General features: G+C 37.6%; 1 protein-coding gene across 3 annotated transcripts in view; it reads left to right on the top strand.

The window, feature by feature from the left end:
* Positions 1-6,063: 6,063 nt before the first annotated feature.
* cep104 (centrosomal protein 104) overlaps positions 6,064-21,045 on the top strand; it is a 32,845-nt gene continuing 17,863 nt past the window's right edge. The window contains exons 1-11 of one of the 3 annotated variants that reach the window (XM_044117242.1): positions 6,064-6,203; positions 6,731-6,891; positions 8,713-8,886; positions 9,601-9,739; positions 10,124-10,186; positions 12,284-12,360; positions 13,069-13,237; positions 16,170-16,325; positions 16,445-16,669; positions 17,401-17,616; positions 18,470-18,637. In XM_044117242.1, the coding sequence (XP_043973177.1) occupies positions 6,779-6,891; positions 8,713-8,886; positions 9,601-9,739; positions 10,124-10,186; positions 12,284-12,360; positions 13,069-13,237; positions 16,170-16,325; positions 16,445-16,669; positions 17,401-17,616; positions 18,470-18,637 (1,500 nt within the window). In that variant the 5' untranslated portion in view covers positions 6,064-6,203; positions 6,731-6,778. Of the gene's footprint in view, positions 6,328-6,730; positions 6,892-8,712; positions 8,887-9,600; positions 9,740-10,123; positions 10,187-12,283; positions 12,361-13,068; positions 13,238-16,169; positions 16,326-16,444; positions 16,670-17,400; positions 17,617-18,469; positions 18,638-21,045 lie in introns of all 3 variants that reach the window. The other 2 variants (XM_044117227.1, XM_044117235.1) reach the window with 2 other exon arrangements.

Below are 21,045 nucleotides of genomic sequence, written 5' to 3'. Positions count from 1 at the left end.
ATAGCAAAGTCAACCTTTTCACATTTTGTCACATTCCAATTACTACATATTTAACCGTGATGTGACGTGACAGTTCAAAGGTCAGGAAGAACCCCACTGTTTAAGGGAAGAGGATGACAAACATGAACCAAACTGCGACAGGAAGTTATTTAATAATGTTACATTAGTCAAATCAAGTAGTAATAAATAAAACCGTTTTAGTGAGAAACTAAAACTGCCTTTTGGCATTCCTTTAGCACAGGATTTCAAGGGGGGTAAATACTTGCGTAATCCACACTTTTTCTGAAAGAAAAAGGAAAAAAGAAAAAAAAAGAGCTAAAGTTTGAAGTTACAACGCGACAAAAGGTGGAAAAAAAGATCTACATACTTTTACTAGGCATTGCACAATAATCAAACCTTGCTAAAATATTTGACTCTCCGTGAATCCTTAACTTCTTCTTATTGTTTAGAATAAGAATAAAACAGCTAAATTATAAACTTCAGCATTATAAAACAAATCTGACATTCTATTTTATAATCAAAACCCCACAAAATGAGCAATCCAGCATATATTTCCACTTATTTCATCTTTCTAATAAGCTTCAAATATTGTCCGAATGCCCTTTATTAAAAAACAAAAAGATATGAAACGTGCTGCTGTGTTTCAGAGCAAAACTGTCAGGGTTGTCATTGATAATTTCTAAAAAAAAAAAAGGCTAGCTCTGCTTGGGAAGCAGTGAAATATTTGTTTTGCTGCTAGTTGCTTAACGTTCCTCTTTTGTGTCGATGTTTGGTAGAAATGTCAAGAATTAAAATGACCTCATATTATCAGAGTACAGTGGCAGCAACGCAAAAAAAACAAAACAAAAAAAAAAACATTAAATGGGTATATTATAATCTTTTCAACAACCAAAAGAACGGCTAATTCGGTTACGTTGCCAAAAATACAAAAGCCCCGTGGCGCACGTGAATGACGTAGGGTAGGGAGAAAAAAAAAAGAGATTGATTTTTGTAAATAATATTCCGGGTTTTCCAGATGAGAAATATGTGAGGGGAGAAACAGTGTTTATAATTTAGAGACCAAGCAAGGAGCAAGGAGCCAATTATAACAATTAAAACTTGTGATACTTGACTAGTTTTAGGAGAAGTTTTTCTATATTATGGTTACACTTAATAAAAATGAAAGCCCACCAAGTGCAGAGAAAATATAATTAGAAATAAAATTCCAGAGTCAAGGTTCAGCAAAAAAATTCTGATCCAACTGATTTTAACATTAGATCAGAATTAACTTTCAATTAACATAATATAATTATGTGGAACCTGTTGACAAAAAAATTCTGTTATGTCAATGATTTGTTTCTTTGAAATTATTTAAAAATATACTTATGTACTTGTATACTATTTTTTCCACCAGGATTTGTGTGTAATAAACAGTATAAATGAAAATAAAAGCATTTTATTTAAGCTCTGCATTTTAAATATTTTATAATTTATTTGGTAAAATACACACTTATTTTGTCTAAATTTAAATGACCATTTTAAGCAATGAATTCCAGTTTTACAGAAGTTGCCAGGCTACAAGCACAATAAACTGTTACGGATACACATACTCACTTCACATTTGGAAAAATATCTATATCTATAAAACAGAATATAAATATATATATATATATATATATATATATATATATATATATATATATATATATATATATATATATATATATATATATATATATATATATATATATATATATATATATATATATATATATATATATTTCTGCTGGCACAGACGATGAGTTATAGCAGTCTCATGCTACCATGTATAGAGGGCATCAGAAACTACAATGGTTATTGTTACTCCTGTTTTTTTATATTTACGTGCATAACGTTATTATAAAACACTGTAGACACGCCTATGTAAAGTGTATTTCATAGACTCTGATTTAGTCCACGATGTGTTAGTCTCTTTTCCTTCGATATAACGTTGATAATCATCCCCGTCGCGTCTAAAAGTGCATTGATAAAATGCATGGTGAAGGAATCAGTTCATTATTGCTCAATAATTACCGGCGTTGTGGGAGAAAATAAGAAAAGAAGTTTATTTGCGTGACGTGGCAGAAAACATTCAAACTGACTAACAGCGCTGAGATGTTTGGACCTATTGAGAGCTACACGGTCCGGTACCGCGTTCAGTGGCTGTCCTTACTCTCTTCATCTCCATGGCGCTGGTTCTTCGGACTATCAAGCCTACGTCGTGTCACTGCGCATGCTCAGAACAACAACAGAACAAGCTTTGTACGCAACAGACAGCTATCGTGACGCACAAAGTAGCACAGATCGTCAGAACCGGATGTCATTATGACGCATTAAATGTTTGTAAAGTCACTAACACAGAATACTGTGTGCATTCATTGAAAAGTTTTCTCTGTCAAGACACATATCGTGGGGATTGTTGCTAGTTTTACGGTGAGAATGGAAAACAATCAGGTTGGTGAGACATATCAATATTTATATCAGCAGCAGTCTGAGGAGATGAAAGGACTTAAAAAAATGTGTTTAAAATACAGGCAGGAGAATGAACGTTTGAGAGAAGTTATATTTCATGGAGAAATTAATGTACAAAACATTGAAAATAGACACCAATCTGAAATAGACAATCTTTCACACATCATAGCTGAATTGAAACATAAGGTGTCGAGATTAACAACACTTAACGATCAGATAATGGATACTGAAGAAGAAAGAATAAAGACAGTTTTCTCTTTGACAGAAGAGAATGATAGATGGAAAGCAGAAAACAAAAAAAATGAGAGGAGAATTTCAGAATTGATGGAAGAAACTAAAGATTTCAAACTCAAATGCGACAGTTTTATGGAACAGATTTCAAACTTGGAAAAGGAGAACCAAAAATATATTGCTTTGACTGCAAAATCTGAAGGCATGATAGCAGAATTGTATGAATTGACAGAGACTCTGAGAGATGCAAATAGGGAATTGAAAATACAACTTCAGTTGAAACAGCAGGACGAAATACTGCCGGAAAATGCTGCCGACAAATCTGTACAGACAGAACATTGGACATCTGAAACAAAGGAAATATGGACTCAGACAGAAACTGTGACTCATAAAGTAGAGCAGCTTCAAACTTCATTTAAAACATTACCTCAAACACAAACTTTAAAATGCGAATGTAGGCATGTAAAAGATTCTTCCACAAAATCTACTCACACTCAAACTTTGGCCCAGGAGCCTAAATCGTTTGCTGACGAATCAAGACAGTGTGAGACTTGTACTGATGATTGTAATAGTTGGTGGCGTATGTGTGTGGATGGCCTCCGCTTTGCAGGTAAATACACCCTGCTGGGAATTGTACAAGCAGCGATAACCACAACGATTTATGAATCTGCAAGTAACTATTATGAACAAACTGAAATTCCTTTCTAGGGAATAGTTTGTTAAATTGGCCAAAGTTGGTGAGAGAGGTTGAAAGGATTTAACTAGTTGGACTCACCTTGACGCACTGCTCTGGAAACACTCTGACAAGGATTGGACACTTTTTCACAACGGAGTTACCATTAAATTTTCTGTTACGATAAAATCCTGCAGGCGTCTGCGCATAGTTCTGAACTTTGACCGTAGAAGAGAGTTTTATACATAAAGCAATTTATTTTAAACATTTTTTGTAATTTATTTTTAAAAAAATAAATAAAATAAATAAAGTAAAATGATTTCTTTGGCAGAGCTCCCTAAAGACAAAGGCTAATTTTAGAACTTCCTCCACATATTACGCTGCAACCTTGCCAAGAAAAAGAAAAGAAACAAATTAATAGTTTTGGATGGATAATTATAAATGAAGTAAGAGAAAACGTTCTAATTAGTCCTGTGGTTGTGATTCCTGTTACCCCATCATGGATCTTTGGACCATGATGGGGTCCAAAGATCCCCCATGGTCCAAATGGGGGACCATGTGGTCCCCATTTGGACCCCTATCTCCTTGCTGAAAAAAGGGAGACAGTTAGAAAAGAAGGAGGTGGAAAGTTATATAGAAAGAATATATTCAGAGTATATACAAATATATACAGATGCTTCTAAAAGGTTAAAATGATAAAGTAGATATATCATTTGTAATTCCAGATCTAAATATTATGAGAAATGAAAGAATAACAGATAAATTGACAGTGTAGGTGAATTAATGGCAATTTTAATGGCTTTAGAATGGACTGAGGAGACAAGAGAGAGGGAAGTTTTAATTTGTTCAGATTCAAGTGGTGCATTAATAAGTATTCAAGAGTTACATTCAGAATCAAGGTAAGATATTATATTGGATATAATTCACTCAATTTTCAGGATAAAAAAAATCTACATATACATATACCATATATATGGTATACAAACCATATATGTATACCATATATATATATATATATATATATATATATATATATATATATATATATATATATATATATATATATATATATATATATATATATATATATATATCAGACTTAAACCCTTTATTTTATAAAGCATTTTAAACTTTTATTTCAGACCAGTTGGTTATTTTTATTAGTTAACTATATACTTTACATTATTATCAAATATTTCTGTTAACACATAAATATAAGTGTCGCTTTGTCTTAAAGTTGAAGTTGAACTTAACATTTATTTAAGTTATGCCAGAGGCACATAAACTAAAGCACATGTGAGAAATATTTGATCACATGTTGAATAAACTATGGATCACATGAACAAAATACTTTATCACATGTGGAACATAGGAACCACGTGTGATCACATGATTTTCATGGGATTTTTTTGTAAGGGGATGTAAACAATGTTATTGAAATGCATATCAAGGACTTTGTTTGTAACATTAGCCCTTGCTTTCCCATTTTACCCCCAAAGGGAGGAATGGACATCATTTTGAAAACTCCAACACAATGTAGAGGTCTCATCTCCAAAATTTATAACCGCATCTCATCATTCAATACAGTAAAGCTCGATGAGATCAGGGCAGAATGGTCAGAAGAACTTGGAATACACATTTCTGATGAGACTTGGAATCATTCAGTTCAGTTCAAGGTCCTTCATAGGATTCATTACAGTACAGCCAGACTCTCAAGGATTTATTCTAAAGTCAGTGAAACCTGTGCTCGTTGCCATATAGCTCAGGCAAATTTATCTCACATGTTCTGGTCCTGTAACAAACTGTGCAACTTCTGCTCCACAATTTTTCAGATCCTATCTGAAGCTTTTGAAATAGGTATCCAACCCAGCGCTGAACTGGCAATATGTGGAACTCCAGGGAAGGAGATATCATTAAGACATGATTTTAAAAATGTACTGGCTTTTTCAACACTCCTAGTATTCTTCTTTCCCGAAGAAGAATACTATTAGTGTGTAAATCAGAACACCCACCCAAGGCTTCTCTTTGGTTGAAAGATCTGTCCCTGTTCCTTAAGTTGGAGAAGATCACATTTTTTATTAGAGGTTCAATTCAAAAAGTTTATAAAACTTGGGCCCCTCAGAGACTGGATGCCCTCCCTAAAACCTGAGAGTTGCACAAGAGCCGGCTCTGCTGTGTGTGTGCCTGTGTCCCTGGCCCGGCAGCCTCGGTGGTTACTTGTGGTTCTGGCTATTGACAGTGATAGTCAACATGTGCAGTTTTAAATATCCATGTCCTGTCTTGGTTTGTGTGCCCATGTGTGAGGGATTTATCCCTCCTTAACAGGTGGTGTTGTTTTTTGTGCTGTTTGTTTTATTTTGTTTGGGCCCAGCTTGTTTTTGTTTTGTTGAATTGTTGGTTGTAATTCTGTGGGTATGTGTTTGGGAATATTGTTTAACACCAATGTTTTTGTTTTTTTCCCTTTCCACTCAATGGAGTGGTTGGCTCCCTCCTATTGTCTGGAATGTTTGTGAGGCTGTGGATTGTAAAGAGATGTCCAAAGAACTATATAAAAAACAACTTAGAGATCTATGACGGCTGGACTTATATATATATATGTAAGATTTGAAGATGTATAGGAAGAATTAATTTCTGAAATTACATCTCCGTCCAGTTGATGGCGGTAATACGCAAAGTGTGTAAGCTGCTATAAAAAACCATAGAAGAAGAAGAAGAATCCTTTGAGGCTGATCTACTGCGCATGTGAGAAAAGCTTGTTGTCATCGTTGGTATTGGAGATGGGATGGGAGTGTGATCCTTCAATAATACGGTAATGTTGCTGATAAGACGTCTCCAAAACCCCCAACAGAATGTCTTTATACATCTAGCTGTGAGCTTACAACGAGTTGTAAATAGAGACTCGCGACTGTCAGTCTTATTCTCATTTTAGCCGGGTGAGTGTTTTGTACAATAGAGGTGATGTTAGACTAGATGACGTTTGCAATGTTGGCAGATGAAACAGTTTTAACACGTTTAAGTCAGCGAAAACGTGTCGTTTATTGTGTTCAGCAATGTTATCTGTAGCTAGTCTGTGTTGCCTTCATGAAGAGAAATTCTGCATGTAAATGTCACGTAAACTGGTTTTGGTATGCAACTGACAAGCTGGAAACATTCTCCTGTCAACCCAAAAGTTGTCTTTCTTTTATATTTTCTAATGTATTTACACAATTATGAAATTAGTTGAAATATGTTAAATGTAAAGATATGTAATTTTATCAAATTATTTGAGCCCAACAGAATTGTTTAACCAAAACTTACACGTGCAGCTTCACACTGTTTCTTTTGTTTATATTTTAGCAACTCCTTTGAACAGCAATAAAAAAATATCTAGTGTTTGTCAGAGGAATGCCAAAGAAGACAGAATTCACTGCGGTCACCTCTTCAAGTCATGAGGATAATTTCAGTGCCAAGGAGCTGATGGTGCATGCACCCACTGTCAGTGGTTGGAGATCCAGCAGGTAATTTAACCCAAGGGGTCTCCTTTCAGATACGTAGTTAATCTCTGTTGAATTTTTCATTTAAGCAATCTAGACCTTAAAGCATAAACCTTAGATTTTGATAGTGGAGCATGGGTACAGAAACCTTGCTCGTCTTTTCCTCCCCACGAAATAAAATTGGTCTTGACCTGCCATATCTATGTACTTTTAAAATGATAGCTTATTACGTTTTAACAGTACCTTTATGTCTTAATGGTAAAGAAGAAATCTGTTTTGTTGGTCTATTGACGAATAAAACCCTTTATGTCTACTATTTAAGATTTTGAACAATTAAAAATAGATTCTGAATAGAGTTGTCCCTTATGTATGAAGAGTGAAGAAAAAAAAGTACAGTTTGCAGCCCATTGACAAAAAGATGGATACAAAATGAATATTTCTTGGACTCTTAATCCCATCCTGTTCTGGAAATTATGAAGAGATTTTTCATCAAAACTGCCCAATTTAGCTTTTTAAAAATTTTTTAGTAAGACCCTATGCTCATTCTATATCAGCCCAGGTAAGGTAACTGTTGATGTTTTGTCTGGTTTAGGAGAGTCTTAGCACAAGGAATGTGTCTATTTTAATCTATGTTGATCACGTCTGGGCCAGTCATGAACTTCAGCAGCTGACCATGCTGACTCTCTCCCAAACTCTTAATTAAGTTTTGTTTTTTCATTCATCCTAAGGCTCCTGTTATTCTTGTTGCTTTTTCCATCGTACTTTTTCCGTCCGCTCAACTTTTAATGTAACTCAGTTGAATTCAGTTTATTTATACAGCACCAATTCACAACACACGTCATCTCAAGGTACATTACAAAAAAGTCATTTCAGTCCAATCACACACAAACATCCAGATTTGTCCTAATTATGAAACAATTCACATTTTACAAACATAATAGGGAAACCTAGCAGATTGCATCCAGTGAATCTTTTGGAGCAATCCATCACCCTGAGCATCCATGTGGTGACTGTGGGAGGAAAAGTTCCAGTAAGCCTGGGTTAGCATGAGCAGTCATTTGTTGCCACGACTGAGTAGGGGATTGAGAAGACAGAACATACACTGACATAGCTGAGCATCATCAGCATAAGAGTGGATGGATGTCCCCTGCTGATAATTTTACCAATTCAAAGTCAATGTAAAGCAAAAACAATTAGTCCAAGCACAAAGCCCTGTGGTACTCCAAAGGTAACCTTGCAGTTTGAAGAAAATGTATCATTTATGTGAACAAACTAGAATCAGAGTCAGACAAATAAGATTTAAGCCAGTCCAGTCCTGTTTCTTTGATACCTACAACATGTTCAAGCTTTTCAAAGAGAATTCCGTGATCTATGTGTCAAAGGCAGCACTGAGCTCTAACAAAACCGGAACAGACACATGTCCAAGCAATGTACTTGGATCCACCGCTATGTAAAGAGCTGGTTTTATCGCTTGTCATTTACCCCACTTGCTCATTATGTCAGTGACTGCAAGTCAGCAGTCGTCTCCATGATTAGCCCTTAAAACATGATCAAAATGAACAGAAATAAATGCTTGTAGTATACCCTTCTATTTGTAACAAGTGTATAAATGGGTTTCACTTTCTACATTGAAATACAGTTATTGCTATAAATTTCCATCTTGGTGTTAGATACTGTAAAATTCAAGATGATAACCATTAAAGCTATCGCATTACTTTGTTTTCTTAAAAATATGTTGACATAAGTTTTCATTATTTACATTACAGCATGTCGTTTACTCAAGTTACTCTTTGATCTACCTTTTTAAACGGAGCCTAATATTTATATGTACCAAAATTTCTACAGGATGTGTTCGTATCCTCAGCACCTCACCCTCCAGCTGGCGGAGAGATGTAGAATAAGGAAGTTGCAGTTGCTGGCTCACCAGTACATGATCCCAGCCAAGGTTGAATTTCATGTTGGTGACAGCCTGCCTGAAGCCAGCCTTCCAGGCTTCCCTGGACAGTTTCACAGACTTGGGTAAGACCTCAGACTTTACCAGGCTTAGTTCTGACAATTTTATTGAGCATGCACAGTTTTTACACAGTTTGGAAGATCTTCTTTTTTCATTCAGGCCATTTTCATGTTGAAATGCCAAAAATAAAATTAAAAAATAAACACACTGGGCGTGCTGTGGTGGCGTAGGGGATAGCGCGACCCATATTTTGAGGCCTTCGGGTCGCGGGTTCGATTCCCGGACCCGGCGACATTTGCCGCATGTCTTCCCCCCTCTTTCTGCCCTTTTCCTGTCAGCCTACTGTCATATAGGGGACACTAGAGCCCACAAAAAGACCCCCTGGTGGGAAAAAATAATAATAATAATTAAAAAAATAAATAAACACACTAAAACTGCTCATTTTTGAAATGCCTACCAACAAAATAAAGGCACTAATGTCCATAAACTATCCTTTGAAGAATCTGCATTCATCACAAGTCACATATTTGTTAAGTAAGTGTTAAATATTGTCCAATTACTCTGATCTAATTTAGTCCAGATGCAAAGAAACCTGCAAAATGGCCGTATCCCCACTCTGAAAATCAAGAGCCAGTTTCAGCACTGCATGGTTTCAGGATGTACAGAACCAGTTCCAGCAGTTCAATATGAATTATTTCTACTCTACAAATTGACATTTGTATTCTCCAGCACCTGTTCAAAGTGTGACCTAACATATCAAAGTTGCACTTTTTCAACAGGTATGTGTCTTTATCGGATAACGAGAAGACTGGCTTCAAAGCCCGGGAGCTGAAGTCGGTCCACGTTGATGCCGTCGGAACGTATCTGAGAATAACCCTCCACAGGAACCATGCCAACCGTTACAATCGCTACAATCAGGTAATCTGTTGCGGCATTTCTCCCAGATCAGAAACAAAGCTACCGGGGTTGCTTCAGGTTGGTTTTCATTTTGGTTCTCTACCAGAGGCAAAAATGTTTTGCACAGTATCTTTTTCTTTTTATAAAAAAAACCAAACTTATTTACTGATCTTAACTGAGGTAGTTGAGGGCTGCTGTGTTTAAGGTTTTGCTATTTTTGAAACCTCAGTAACAAGTTAGTAGAGTAACTTTGGGAGGTGGATCAGTCCTGGGAAGACGCACTAGTTTTTCATGTTTCCTTCATTTGTGGAGAATGGTTCAATGTGTTTCATTTGAGGCCAAAATTCCCCAAAAAGGACTTTTTAATTGTTCTCAAACTGTTGTCAATAAATGTGACTTCTTCAGGTTGCACTGGTCGCCATCAACGTTCTGGGAGATCCTGTGGATGGTGTCACACATCACACAGGGGTAAGTGAACAGTCTCCTCATTTCTCTCTGCGCTGAATTTACATTTGCTCAGCAGAAGGGGGGGCTGTTGAGCTGACTTTTGACTCACCATTGACTGGTCTGGCAGACTAAATAGTTTTTTTACATACAACCATAGAGCAAACCTGTGACACATTTCAAATTTTAATTTTGCAATGTTAAGAAATCTTTTTTTCATACTTCATTACTTGACATTAACATAATGTTGGTCAGTTTAGCACTTTTTCTTTTTTTTAACTCAACTCCAGAAGCCATTAAGTTTGAGATATTCCTTTTTTGTTTTCACATGCTGAAGTAATTGCAGATAACTGACAGAATACAGCAGGATATTGGTCACAAAATCAAGACAACATATTCAAATGAGTTTTTAATTTAACATTTTGGCTCAATTTTCAAAGTATTTATTGTCACATTGGTATAGGCTTATATATATAGTCAAGGCTCTGGCCCAACTAAACTTCACAAGTGCCCAAACTTATTTGTACAAGTGTTTATGTTTGTCGTCTGTGTAGTAATGAGACACAAAGAGAGGGAACTATGTAATCAAACAGGAGACCTTCAGTTGGTGAGCGTAATCAGATAGTCCTGCAGATGGACGGCTCCTGGAGGAGCGAGACTGCCGTTAAAACACACACGCACACGCACACGCAATAACACACAGAAACGCAAGGAAAGCGTGGACTCCCCTTGCGCAGATTCCAGTGAACAAGCCGTGCATTGTTGCTTCTCTAATCCGACTGAGCACCTTCATCACAGCAGTGTTCTTGCCTGTTGGCCACAGCTGGGTCTCCTGGGTCGGCTTTATGTTTGTTCTGGATATTGAAACTGTGATGTAGATATGGAAAACAAGGATTATTTACTTCTTGGCTAAACTAAATTTGATTAAGAACGTCTCATCTATACCTTGTCTAATGTCAGCACTCCTTTCTTAATGAGTGTGTTAAGGCATTATTATTTACAAAATAATGTAAAGTTGGCACTTTGAGCGACTTTGCATTAAAAGTGTCATTATTTACCAAATGACATTTCATGACAACAGTCATAGATATTCATAAGGACTCTTTCATATTCTACAGGTGTTATGTCATGTTTATGACGGTGTCATGTCTCTTAAACAAATAAAGTGTTTTCAAAACGGCTTCTGACACGGCAACACGCTCCTCTGCTTTACATTAAATGATTACAATCTATCAATCTGTATCTATCTTTGGCAGGACATTGCATGCATTATTATGTCATTTCCATTAAATCAGTGTAAAAAGGACTTCATACAATATTATCGTCTATCACAACAGTTTTTTAGACAATTAATCGCTCAGCAAAATTTTCTATCGTGACAGGCCTACGTGACAATAAACTTTGTTCCATGTCATGAGAGCAGCTTTTAAGATGAGATTTTGGAAACATTTCAGCAGACGCTGCTTTGTTTGTGTAATTATTAACTTTCAAAGCATTTGAAGGACTGAGTAGGGATCTACGTGTGTGTTAATGCGTGCACAGTAGTGTGTGTTCCAACAGAGCTTTTCAAAAGTGTTTTTATGCCATGAACATTTTCTTACAAAACCACAAACTTGAGTTTATTTTGTTGGGATTTTATTTGATCAGCCCAGATAAGGCAGTTCATAATTGCGCAGTGGAAGCAACAAAATGCATTGCTTTCAAAATTTGTTGCAGATGCATGTAAAGCAAGGAAAGTGTCCCACTGAGTCAGTACTTTGCAAAAATGTCTTTTTGATGTAGTTGGAGCATTTGAGTATGCTTTGGGAATCAGATTTTCCCATATGGAGATTTATAATTTTTTCATTCATCATGCTCGGTCTGATTGAATGGAACATCACAGTGTAACGTGAACGCCAATTTTCAAATAATTCAACAAATTTTCAATTGCATTTAGGGCTGAACTTTAATGCATAAATACACCTTATGTACTAAACCTTGAGTTTGACACCCATGGTTTGATCTGAACCCTTTGTTGGATTAAATTAGGGCTCTTTATGTTACTAACTGTAGTCTTACACGTTACAGAAATAAGTGTGCAGCCAATCCACTTGTGTAATTTGTCCATCTGTTTACCCCCAGCCAAGCAGAGACCAGCTGATTGAACTGTACCTCAACAGTACCCAGCAGGAAGCTGCCCTGGACACGACTTTCATGGGGTGAGACTCGGCCGTTGAACCCTGGTTTTTCTTTTTGTATTGTGACAATAACACAGTCCACCAAAACCATTCTGTCTGGGAGACAACCAGTAAGCCGTTCAGGGTCACATGCGTTCGAGGACAATGCAGGTAGTTTTTTTTGTGCGAGGAAACAAAACCCATATTTAAAATATATAGAGATGTACTTACTTCTTAGCATTTTAATCTTTGTAAATGATGCAATTAGATTGTTTCTACATACTTTGATCAAGAATTTTTCAGGAACCTTCTGGTGATTGTGGTAAAAATAAAGTGCACAAAAAATGTTTACATCGGCGCGCTGCAACAAACAATCCTGTCAAAGAGAGAATAATTGACTGTATGATAAATACATCCATCCATCCATTTTCTTACACCCTTGTCCCTAATGGGGTCAGGAGGGGAGCTGGTGCCTTTCTCCAGCCAACATTTCGAGCGAGAGGTGGGGTCACCCTGGACAGGTCGCCAATCTGTCGCAGTTTGATAAATACATTTTCTATGAATAGTCATGGTCTAGTTGCATGTCTTTTATCATAAATTGAGTCTCTGTGGGGTTACCGGTGCATTATTACCTGTGGAGATGCAACTTTTTATACAAGCGATCTCAGAGCTACCAAGAGATTAATTGATAATGACGTAAACTGAATTCCTACTCCAATCATGCATTTTCATGCTTTCTTTCACATTCAGCAAATGTTTAGCAATCTCCCAATTTGATGATTTGGCCTTCGACATGTACCAGGACCCGGAGGTCGCTCACATCATTCGTCTCTTGGACCAAAAGAAGCAAGAAGTTGTCCGACAGGAGAACTTTGAGGAGGCTAAGAAGTTGAAGCAAGCCATCGCAGACCTTCAGAAGGTAGATTCAAAGAAACGTTTTATTCCCTTTACATTAAGTAGAAGGAGAATTCGTAGTGCAGTCAGCATGCTAGGCATGAAATTCACAGAGTATAAGAGCTTGGAGTGAAAGTATCTTGATAGTAAAACAAAGATTTGAAAGAAAACTGCAGGACACATTTTTTTGTTTTTACAGAAAAGCAACAGAGTAATATAACATTAGTATGATACAATTCTTATTTAGAACTTTTATCCACTGATTCTGGATTGTTATAAATAGAATTTAGCAAATTAAAACTACCTTTTTTAGCTAGCCGATAGACAGTCTTTGGGAATAAGTAATTCTGTATTTTCCTCTCTCTTTTAGATATTTGCATGCTCATTTACACACACACGCACACATACGTATATACACAGCTAAGGTTAAGGAAAGAACACACTGAGAAACTGTTGTTGGGTCCCATTCGCTGTGTTGTCCCTTAAGGAAAGCATGGTGATGGGCCAGCGCTGCATTTTGGTCTCAATAAGTGGAATTGATGAATTCAACTCACTGACTCTTCAACCTCATAAATTATGGACCTAGCAGGAGAAAATATAATCTCCAACACAGTGTAGAGCAACAGAATGGGGAAGAACAGCCGCGCAATAATCTGTGCTCCATTTACCTAAAGAAATTGATTTGTATAAAATCATTTTCACTGTCCAACTGCATCATTATTACTGTTCTACGCCACAAAGACATTAGACCTCGTTGGTGCAACTTCTGTTCTTGGACCAACAGCAGACTCCTAGTATTACATTAAACAACAGGTCAGAAAATTAAAACATGTTTTAAAGTAATATTTATATCCACATATCACCAGCTAGACCTTTTCACATTAACTCATTATGTTTTGTCTCCTGAAAATCTCAATTATTCTGCAACTTTGTCTCCATTTGTAACAGAAGCTGTTAAACATTGTTCAGATACCTGCTACAGACCTTCTTTGTGTTCAGCGTTACCATGCAGACCATGAATTCTTAACAAGCTCGACAGCTGCTGTCAGGATACCTGGGCAGTGTGTGTGTGTGTGTCCAACTCCCAGTTGACAGGCTTTTTGTAACCAGATAACGCACAGTCTAACAAATGCCAGTCGCTTGTTAGCATGGCACGTTAGCATTGTGGGCACAAGTTAGTCATGCTGAAAATCCCCTATCGTCACACCCTCATGATGTCAGAGTTATCAATTATGTAGCGTCTGAGAATATATGAGTAAAGCGCACAACAAACTGACTTGCTCCGTTTCTTCAAAATTCAGTTTATTGTCACAGGAACATTTTTCAGAAATAAAATAATTACAAATAATTGCAAACTAATAAGAGGAGATGTGTGTTTTTCTGTCTCCAGGAGTGACAGAACTCCTAAAACCTCAGACATACTGAACCTTTTCTTCAGACGCATTTAGAACCGATCCCTCTTGTAGTGAGTGAGGCCTGAATGTAGACCTGTGGAGGCCGTGTTGGCCGGCACCTCGTTAGCAGCTTTATTCACCTCGAAGGAATTTCCGTGCGCAGAAATTTCATGTCCAACTCACTGGAAGCTGTTGTCAAGTTTCCACACTGTAAGTCTCGAGGTTTTAATATCTGGCACTCCTGCTTTTTTTTTTTTTTTTTTTTCCTGAGCCAGGGCTGGAGTATCGTCTGAGGCATTTAAACTGGCCATATAGAGATACGCTTACAGTGTGAATGTTTAGTAGAAAGAAAACATTTCAACTTTAGCCACTGAGGTGTACTAATAAGTGTTTAAGTTAGACATTAAGAAACTTAAGATACATCGGACAGCTGAGCACAATCTAATGACTTATTCCAATATAATGAATGGAAATTGTCTCAATACCTCCATTAAAAACTATTCCCAGATTAAGTAAGAAGTAGAGCAAAACATACAGTAAATGTTTTAGTGCCTATAAAAAATTTACACCTTTTTGTTTAGTTATTGATCAAGTCCAGAGGAAGGGCGAACCACTACAAGATTCTCTAAATGTGATAGATACCCTTTGTTAAGAATACCACAGTATTATGATGCATGCATGCAAAAAAAAAAAAAAAAACCTTTACATTTAGGATATGTTGTTTCATTTAAAACTGAGGAGAAACAATTATTGCACTGATTATTGCACTTTTATCAGTGGCATTTAAAACAGATTTATTTCGATACAGAGTATTAGTCTGCTCTGGTAATTAAGCTGCAATTGGCTCTGCAATGCAGTGTGAGGTACTGTCTGCGTTCCCCACATGCTCATGAAGGAGGAGTGAATCCTGCAAGTCAATGACTTGATTTTTTTTTTCTTTGTTTCCTTTTTACCAATTTGATTCATAAACTGAACTTGACTGCGTTGTTAAATAACCAGGATCAGTTGAAATAGATGCAGGTTGGTTTGAATTTACCTTTTTTTTTTTTTTTTTGGAAAAGTGTTTTGAGATTGTATGTTGTGAATTGACACGAAATATATGAATTGAGTTAAATCGATTACTGCTGCTTTAAAAGAGTGATAAGTGGTGCTCCTTTAGTTTTGATTTTGCATTGATTGTTGAGAAGGTCATTACTAAATTAGTCAATATGCCTTTTTTCAATCAAATGTAAATCAAAGTAGATCAAATATGCAGTTTTTTTTATTCCCTTCTTCTATTGTTTTGCGTTCATTACACAAATTGCATTTCCTGTCAGAAACAAATTTCTTGGAGGACTGAAAATAATTTTAAATCTAAATCCACCAGAGGTATCAATACTTTTGGGCTAAACTGTGTAATTATCCTTTTTATAATACCTAACAATTCAGTAAAATAGTTATCCAATAAAACCCATTAAACGTGGGGAAATCTGAAACCAATTGCTTTACATAAAAAAACAGGTCTCTTTGTGAACTTTATGAACTTGCTGGAAAAGATGCTCAGTCTCCCAGTGGCTCTTCCAGGTTGGAGAGCGTTTGGCTCGATATGATGTGGAGAAGAAATGTGCGATTGAAAAGGAGAACTACGACCTGGCCAAGACGAAGAAGGAGCTCATGGACGAGTACAGGAAGAGCGTCTACCAGCAGCTGGAAGTTCACAACCTGCTGGACATGACGATGGTCAGTCTTCAGCAATTAATCATGCTCCAGCTACACAGTAGAGACCAGTGGATTGTGGTGGGGAAACAAAGTTTCTAGAGTTTCCGTAAATGATTCTGTCTCTTTCATGGCGCCATCAGATGACCAAGACCTCAAACGTGTCCTCAGCCCAATGTCCTCCACCTCTTCTGCCTTCTCCTGCCGACGGTTCAGCCTCCACCAAGCCCCTGTTGTCCACAGATGACATTAGGAAGGGGAAGAAACTAAACGCTCATAATCAGCAAACAGCCACACAGACTGTTGTACCCAAACCCAGCAGTCAGCCTGACAAATCTGTCACCCCTGCCTCCCTCCCTACCGTTAACGTAAGTATTTTTCCACATCGAATATGTTGTTAGCCGCATAGTTAATTAGCTTCTGGAAAAAAAAGAAGAAAAAAATCCTCTATGAAACCGTTTCCTAAGAGGATCAGTGTTGTCTTTAGAATAATCCAGTGGTATTTTCTCCTTTACACACACATTCCTGTAAACATACCTAAGCTCGGAAGCACCTTTGGAACATGTCTCCTGACTAAACCTGAGCAGTGCTTGAACCCAGAGCACACAGGGAGATTATGACCAGCAGGGGCCTGTATGCTTTACTCACCACCTACTGAGACCAGACCTACTACAGGTTTGGGTTTCACTATTTAATTAAAAGCGTGCAACAGTTGGCTGACTCTGGCGGCTGCCAGCCTGGCCTCAAGGCAGTGCTTTGAGACTTTTGTTAAGCAGTAGGGTGCCAGTTGGCCCACAGGCCCAAAACGCAGAACTTTCTGGCTAGAGCTTTGGTTTGTATCGAGGGTGGCAAACGGTCATTGTTGCGCAAATGTTGAATGATACTGAATCTCTCCGGTGTTCAAATGCTAATGTTGTTGTTTGCAGAGATTACATTTTTGACCTTTTAAGCCCCCAGACAGACAGGCTTCTGAGAAATGCATTCGCTTTTAAAATATTTTCATTTTGTAGAAAATGAGTGACAAAAATCAAACGGTAAAATACTTTCAAGCATAACATTTCAGCTGAAATGTTGATGTTCTTTTGCTTTCTGCTGACAGATCGCCGGTGTGCCTTATGATGAGAGGCCCCTGCCAGCACTGCAGCGAAAAGATAGGGCAGCGGAAAGCATCCAGACGCCACCAGCGGGGAACTCCCCTAAATCTGACGTGTTAAGGTCTCCACCTGGTCCTGACCTGAGCGGAGAGCCAGAGCCTCTGACTGAGAAGGCTCTGAGAGAGGCTGGCCTTCCTATTGAGGCCTTTGGAGAGAGTCTGGTAAGAATGTCATGAGTTCAGGCCTGGGCCAGTTGAGCTGGGCTGGTTTCAGTGACCCTTTTAGTTTTAGCTGAGGAGAAAAACTTGCTTTGGTGTTCTTTAAAACCGTCCCCCAGAATGGCACCTTGAAAAATATTCAGATTTTGAGCTTCTCCAACTTTTATCGTTGACAGAAGCTTAAGAACTAGTAGTTCTTACAAGGCTTCGCTTGGTTTTTGAAATCAGAATTAAGTTTTACGGTCAAGGTTTGTACATGCTGACATCAGCCCAATAATCATAGGACCTCTCCTGCCTTCTGGAATCATTCACATGAAGCTCCCATTAAGATTGTACATTATAAAGGATGGGGAGTTTACTTATTAATGAGTAATTTTTTGACACTTCTGTTTTTGTATTTTTAGGGCCCTAAATGTTTGATTAGCTTGATGATCAAGCATACACTGTGTTTACAATCCAGCAATGTGATATGTAATTATTATTATTATTATTATTATTATTATTATTATTATTATTATTATTATTATTATTATTATTATTATTATTATTATTATTATTATTATTATTATTATTATTATTATTATGTTATTATGTAGTGCTTTATAATTGATGTAAGAAAGATTTTTAAAGGGTAAACATGAGAGAAATTTCAAAACATTGGGTGCTATCATTGCTTTGTGTTGTTTCTGGAGTTTCCATGTTACCCATTAGCTGTATTTGTAAATCATTCCTGTGAAGAAAGGTATTTAATTTCAAATTTAAGGGTGCCGCTACATGATGTGGTTGACAAAAAACATATATTCTATGGATAAGGTACAGTGTATCTACGATTTTAATGAGAAACATGCTTTCTCAGGTGGCTGGTGCATATTCTAAGACCTGGTGCTACAGAGAAGACGCGCTGCTTACTGTGCACAACAAACTGCTGGAAGTAAGCGCCACAGCGCCCAAAGACGAGCTGAGAAACACAATAAGGGCGGCAGTGTTTCTGGTAAAGAAGGCCCTTCTGGATAAAGTTTCATCTGTGAGTCAATTTACTTTAAGGAAGATTGCTTTGATACAAAATGCAACTCTGCTAAAAGACAGCGGATCATAGAAAAGGCAGCATCTTAACAGGCAGTACATTAATCTGCAATATCTCTTTTTACTATAGAAAGGCTACTTATTTTCTCTGAGAATATTTTAAGTCATCATAGTACACGTTATTTGAATAAATGTCACACAAGAATTTTTGCACAACAAAACAAAGTACTGGTTTGTTAATTGGTAAATTAAATGCCAGTTTGCGACTAAATGGATATAACAATACCGGAACCAAGAACAATAATGTTACTTATTCAACATTAATTATTGTTAGAAGTGGGCCTGCTAGTATATTGGCCTTAGCACAGTCAGAAGGTGAACCTGCCAGCAGTGCACACCAAAGAAAAACTGGACTCTGGAGCAGAGACCCCACCTCTGCTGTCTGCCATCTGTCTTTCCCCTCCCTCCTTTTTCTAACTCCATGTGGCAAAGATGAGAGGCGCCGGATCAGGCATGCGCCACAAGCGACTGCTGGTGGATTTGTTGGGCACCATACAGTATTAGAAAGCCTCTATGGGTGTGCTGTGGTGGCGTAGGGGACAGCACGACCCACATTTGGAGGCCTTCAGTCCTCGACGCGGAGGTCGCGGGTCGATTCCCGGACGTGGCCGACGTTTGCCGCATGTCTTCCCTCCTCTCCTTCCCCCTTTCCTGTCAGCCTACTGTCATATAAGGGACACTAGAGCCCACAAAAAGACCTACGGCAAATGTCGCCGGGTCCGGGAATCGAACCCGCGACGGCCGCGTCAAGGACTCAAGGCTTCCAAATGTGGGTCGCGCTATCCCCTATGCCACTGCAGCACGCCCCAAATAATGTAATATTTACATAGAACAACAAAGATAAACATAGTTGCCAGTGTAACCTTACTCGCTTGGTTGTTTGTCACCTTCTTCACTAGTGACACAGAATAAAACACTCTTCACATTGTGACTTCTAACTATATGCAAGTGGCCCCACAGCTGAAAAATAAAAAGACACAGTTGGTGTTGTGACTGCGTGGTCAGCCACGAACGCCAACTGGTGCAGCTCCCTCCCACTCATAGGGTCATATTTTTTCAGCCCAACCACGAGAAAACTTTACGTATTATATTTTTAGATGTTCTTACAGTATTTCATTAATTGTTGAACTAGAAAAATATGACCCCAAGAAAAAAAAAAATAAAGTAGTGAAGAGCCGCCTCACTCTCAGCTACCTCGAGACCCGTTGCATGCAGTCACTCATCACACCACTAGGTGGCTCTAAACATATGCATGGATTAAAAATCTCATTATACATGCATACCATTATTATTATTATTTTGGGTAAAATTCACATACACATACATGCACACTTTTCTCTCTGTTATGCAAGTATGAAGCAACTTTCAGATTTACTTTACCGTTTTTAAAGTAGCGTATAGAATTTCAAAGACTAAGAAATGAGAACTACTTCACTAATTGTTCTTAACAGATCTAATCCATCGCACCATGTTTTTCTGTAAAGTTCAGATTGCAGGTTCAGCATGAATATTAACCTTTCCATTTTGTGGGTTTCGACCATCAGAACCAACCAGTCCTTTAGCATCCGTGGATCAGGTTGAAGCCATTTTCAAGTGACGAACTAATCACCTTTAAAGTGGTTCATTGCTTTGCGTTGCAGAATTTATAAAAGTTATGCCATTAAAGACATTTTCAGTCCTCTGTAAAGCTCTAAAAAGAACAGGGTATTGTTGAAAACATACTTGTGTAATGGTTGAAGTAGCTACTTCTGCCTTTATGCTCGGACTGGATAATAAATCAATAACAACACATATCGAGTCAGACACGTGATCGATATCAATCGATAATATGCCCAATAATTTCGCTGAACTCCGATTCATAAGCGCACAGCATTCTGGGGGATGTAGGCAGAGGACAGGCTTCTGCCACTCCACGTCTCACAGCTTATAAACGTGAGTGGCATCAAATAACTAACTTGCTCTTTGGTCAGCTAGCAACAACCTGATGAGTAACTTGAGCTACTGCTGCTTCAGGTTTCGCCATCATGCCTCATAACCGCTTAAAAATAAAAATAAAAAAACAAAACAGTGGCGTGGAGTGAAAGGAGAAAATGTGTACAGCAGCCCGAGAGGAAACTGGAAAAAACTGGAAAAGTCGCATTGCCAGTTTGGCAGTATTTCAGGTATCTAAGACAGAAAACTAATCAGTAATTATTGATATCAACTGATGGGAAACTTTTATGTCGTGGTATATTTTTCAGTTATATCATTCAGCCCTACTTTGCACTATAAACAAAATAGTGCCACAGCAGGATTAATGGCAAAAGAAGAGTTGTGTGGGAAGTGTAGTTTTCATAGGAAAATATTCAA

The sequence above is a fragment of the Gambusia affinis genome, linkage group LG01, assembly GCF_019740435.1.
Source record: "Gambusia affinis linkage group LG01, SWU_Gaff_1.0, whole genome shotgun sequence".
NCBI lineage: Eukaryota > Metazoa > Chordata > Actinopteri > Cyprinodontiformes > Poeciliidae > Gambusia > Gambusia affinis.
Note: the sequence above shows the minus strand (reverse complement) of the source record. Positions and strands in the feature narration are given on the sequence as shown.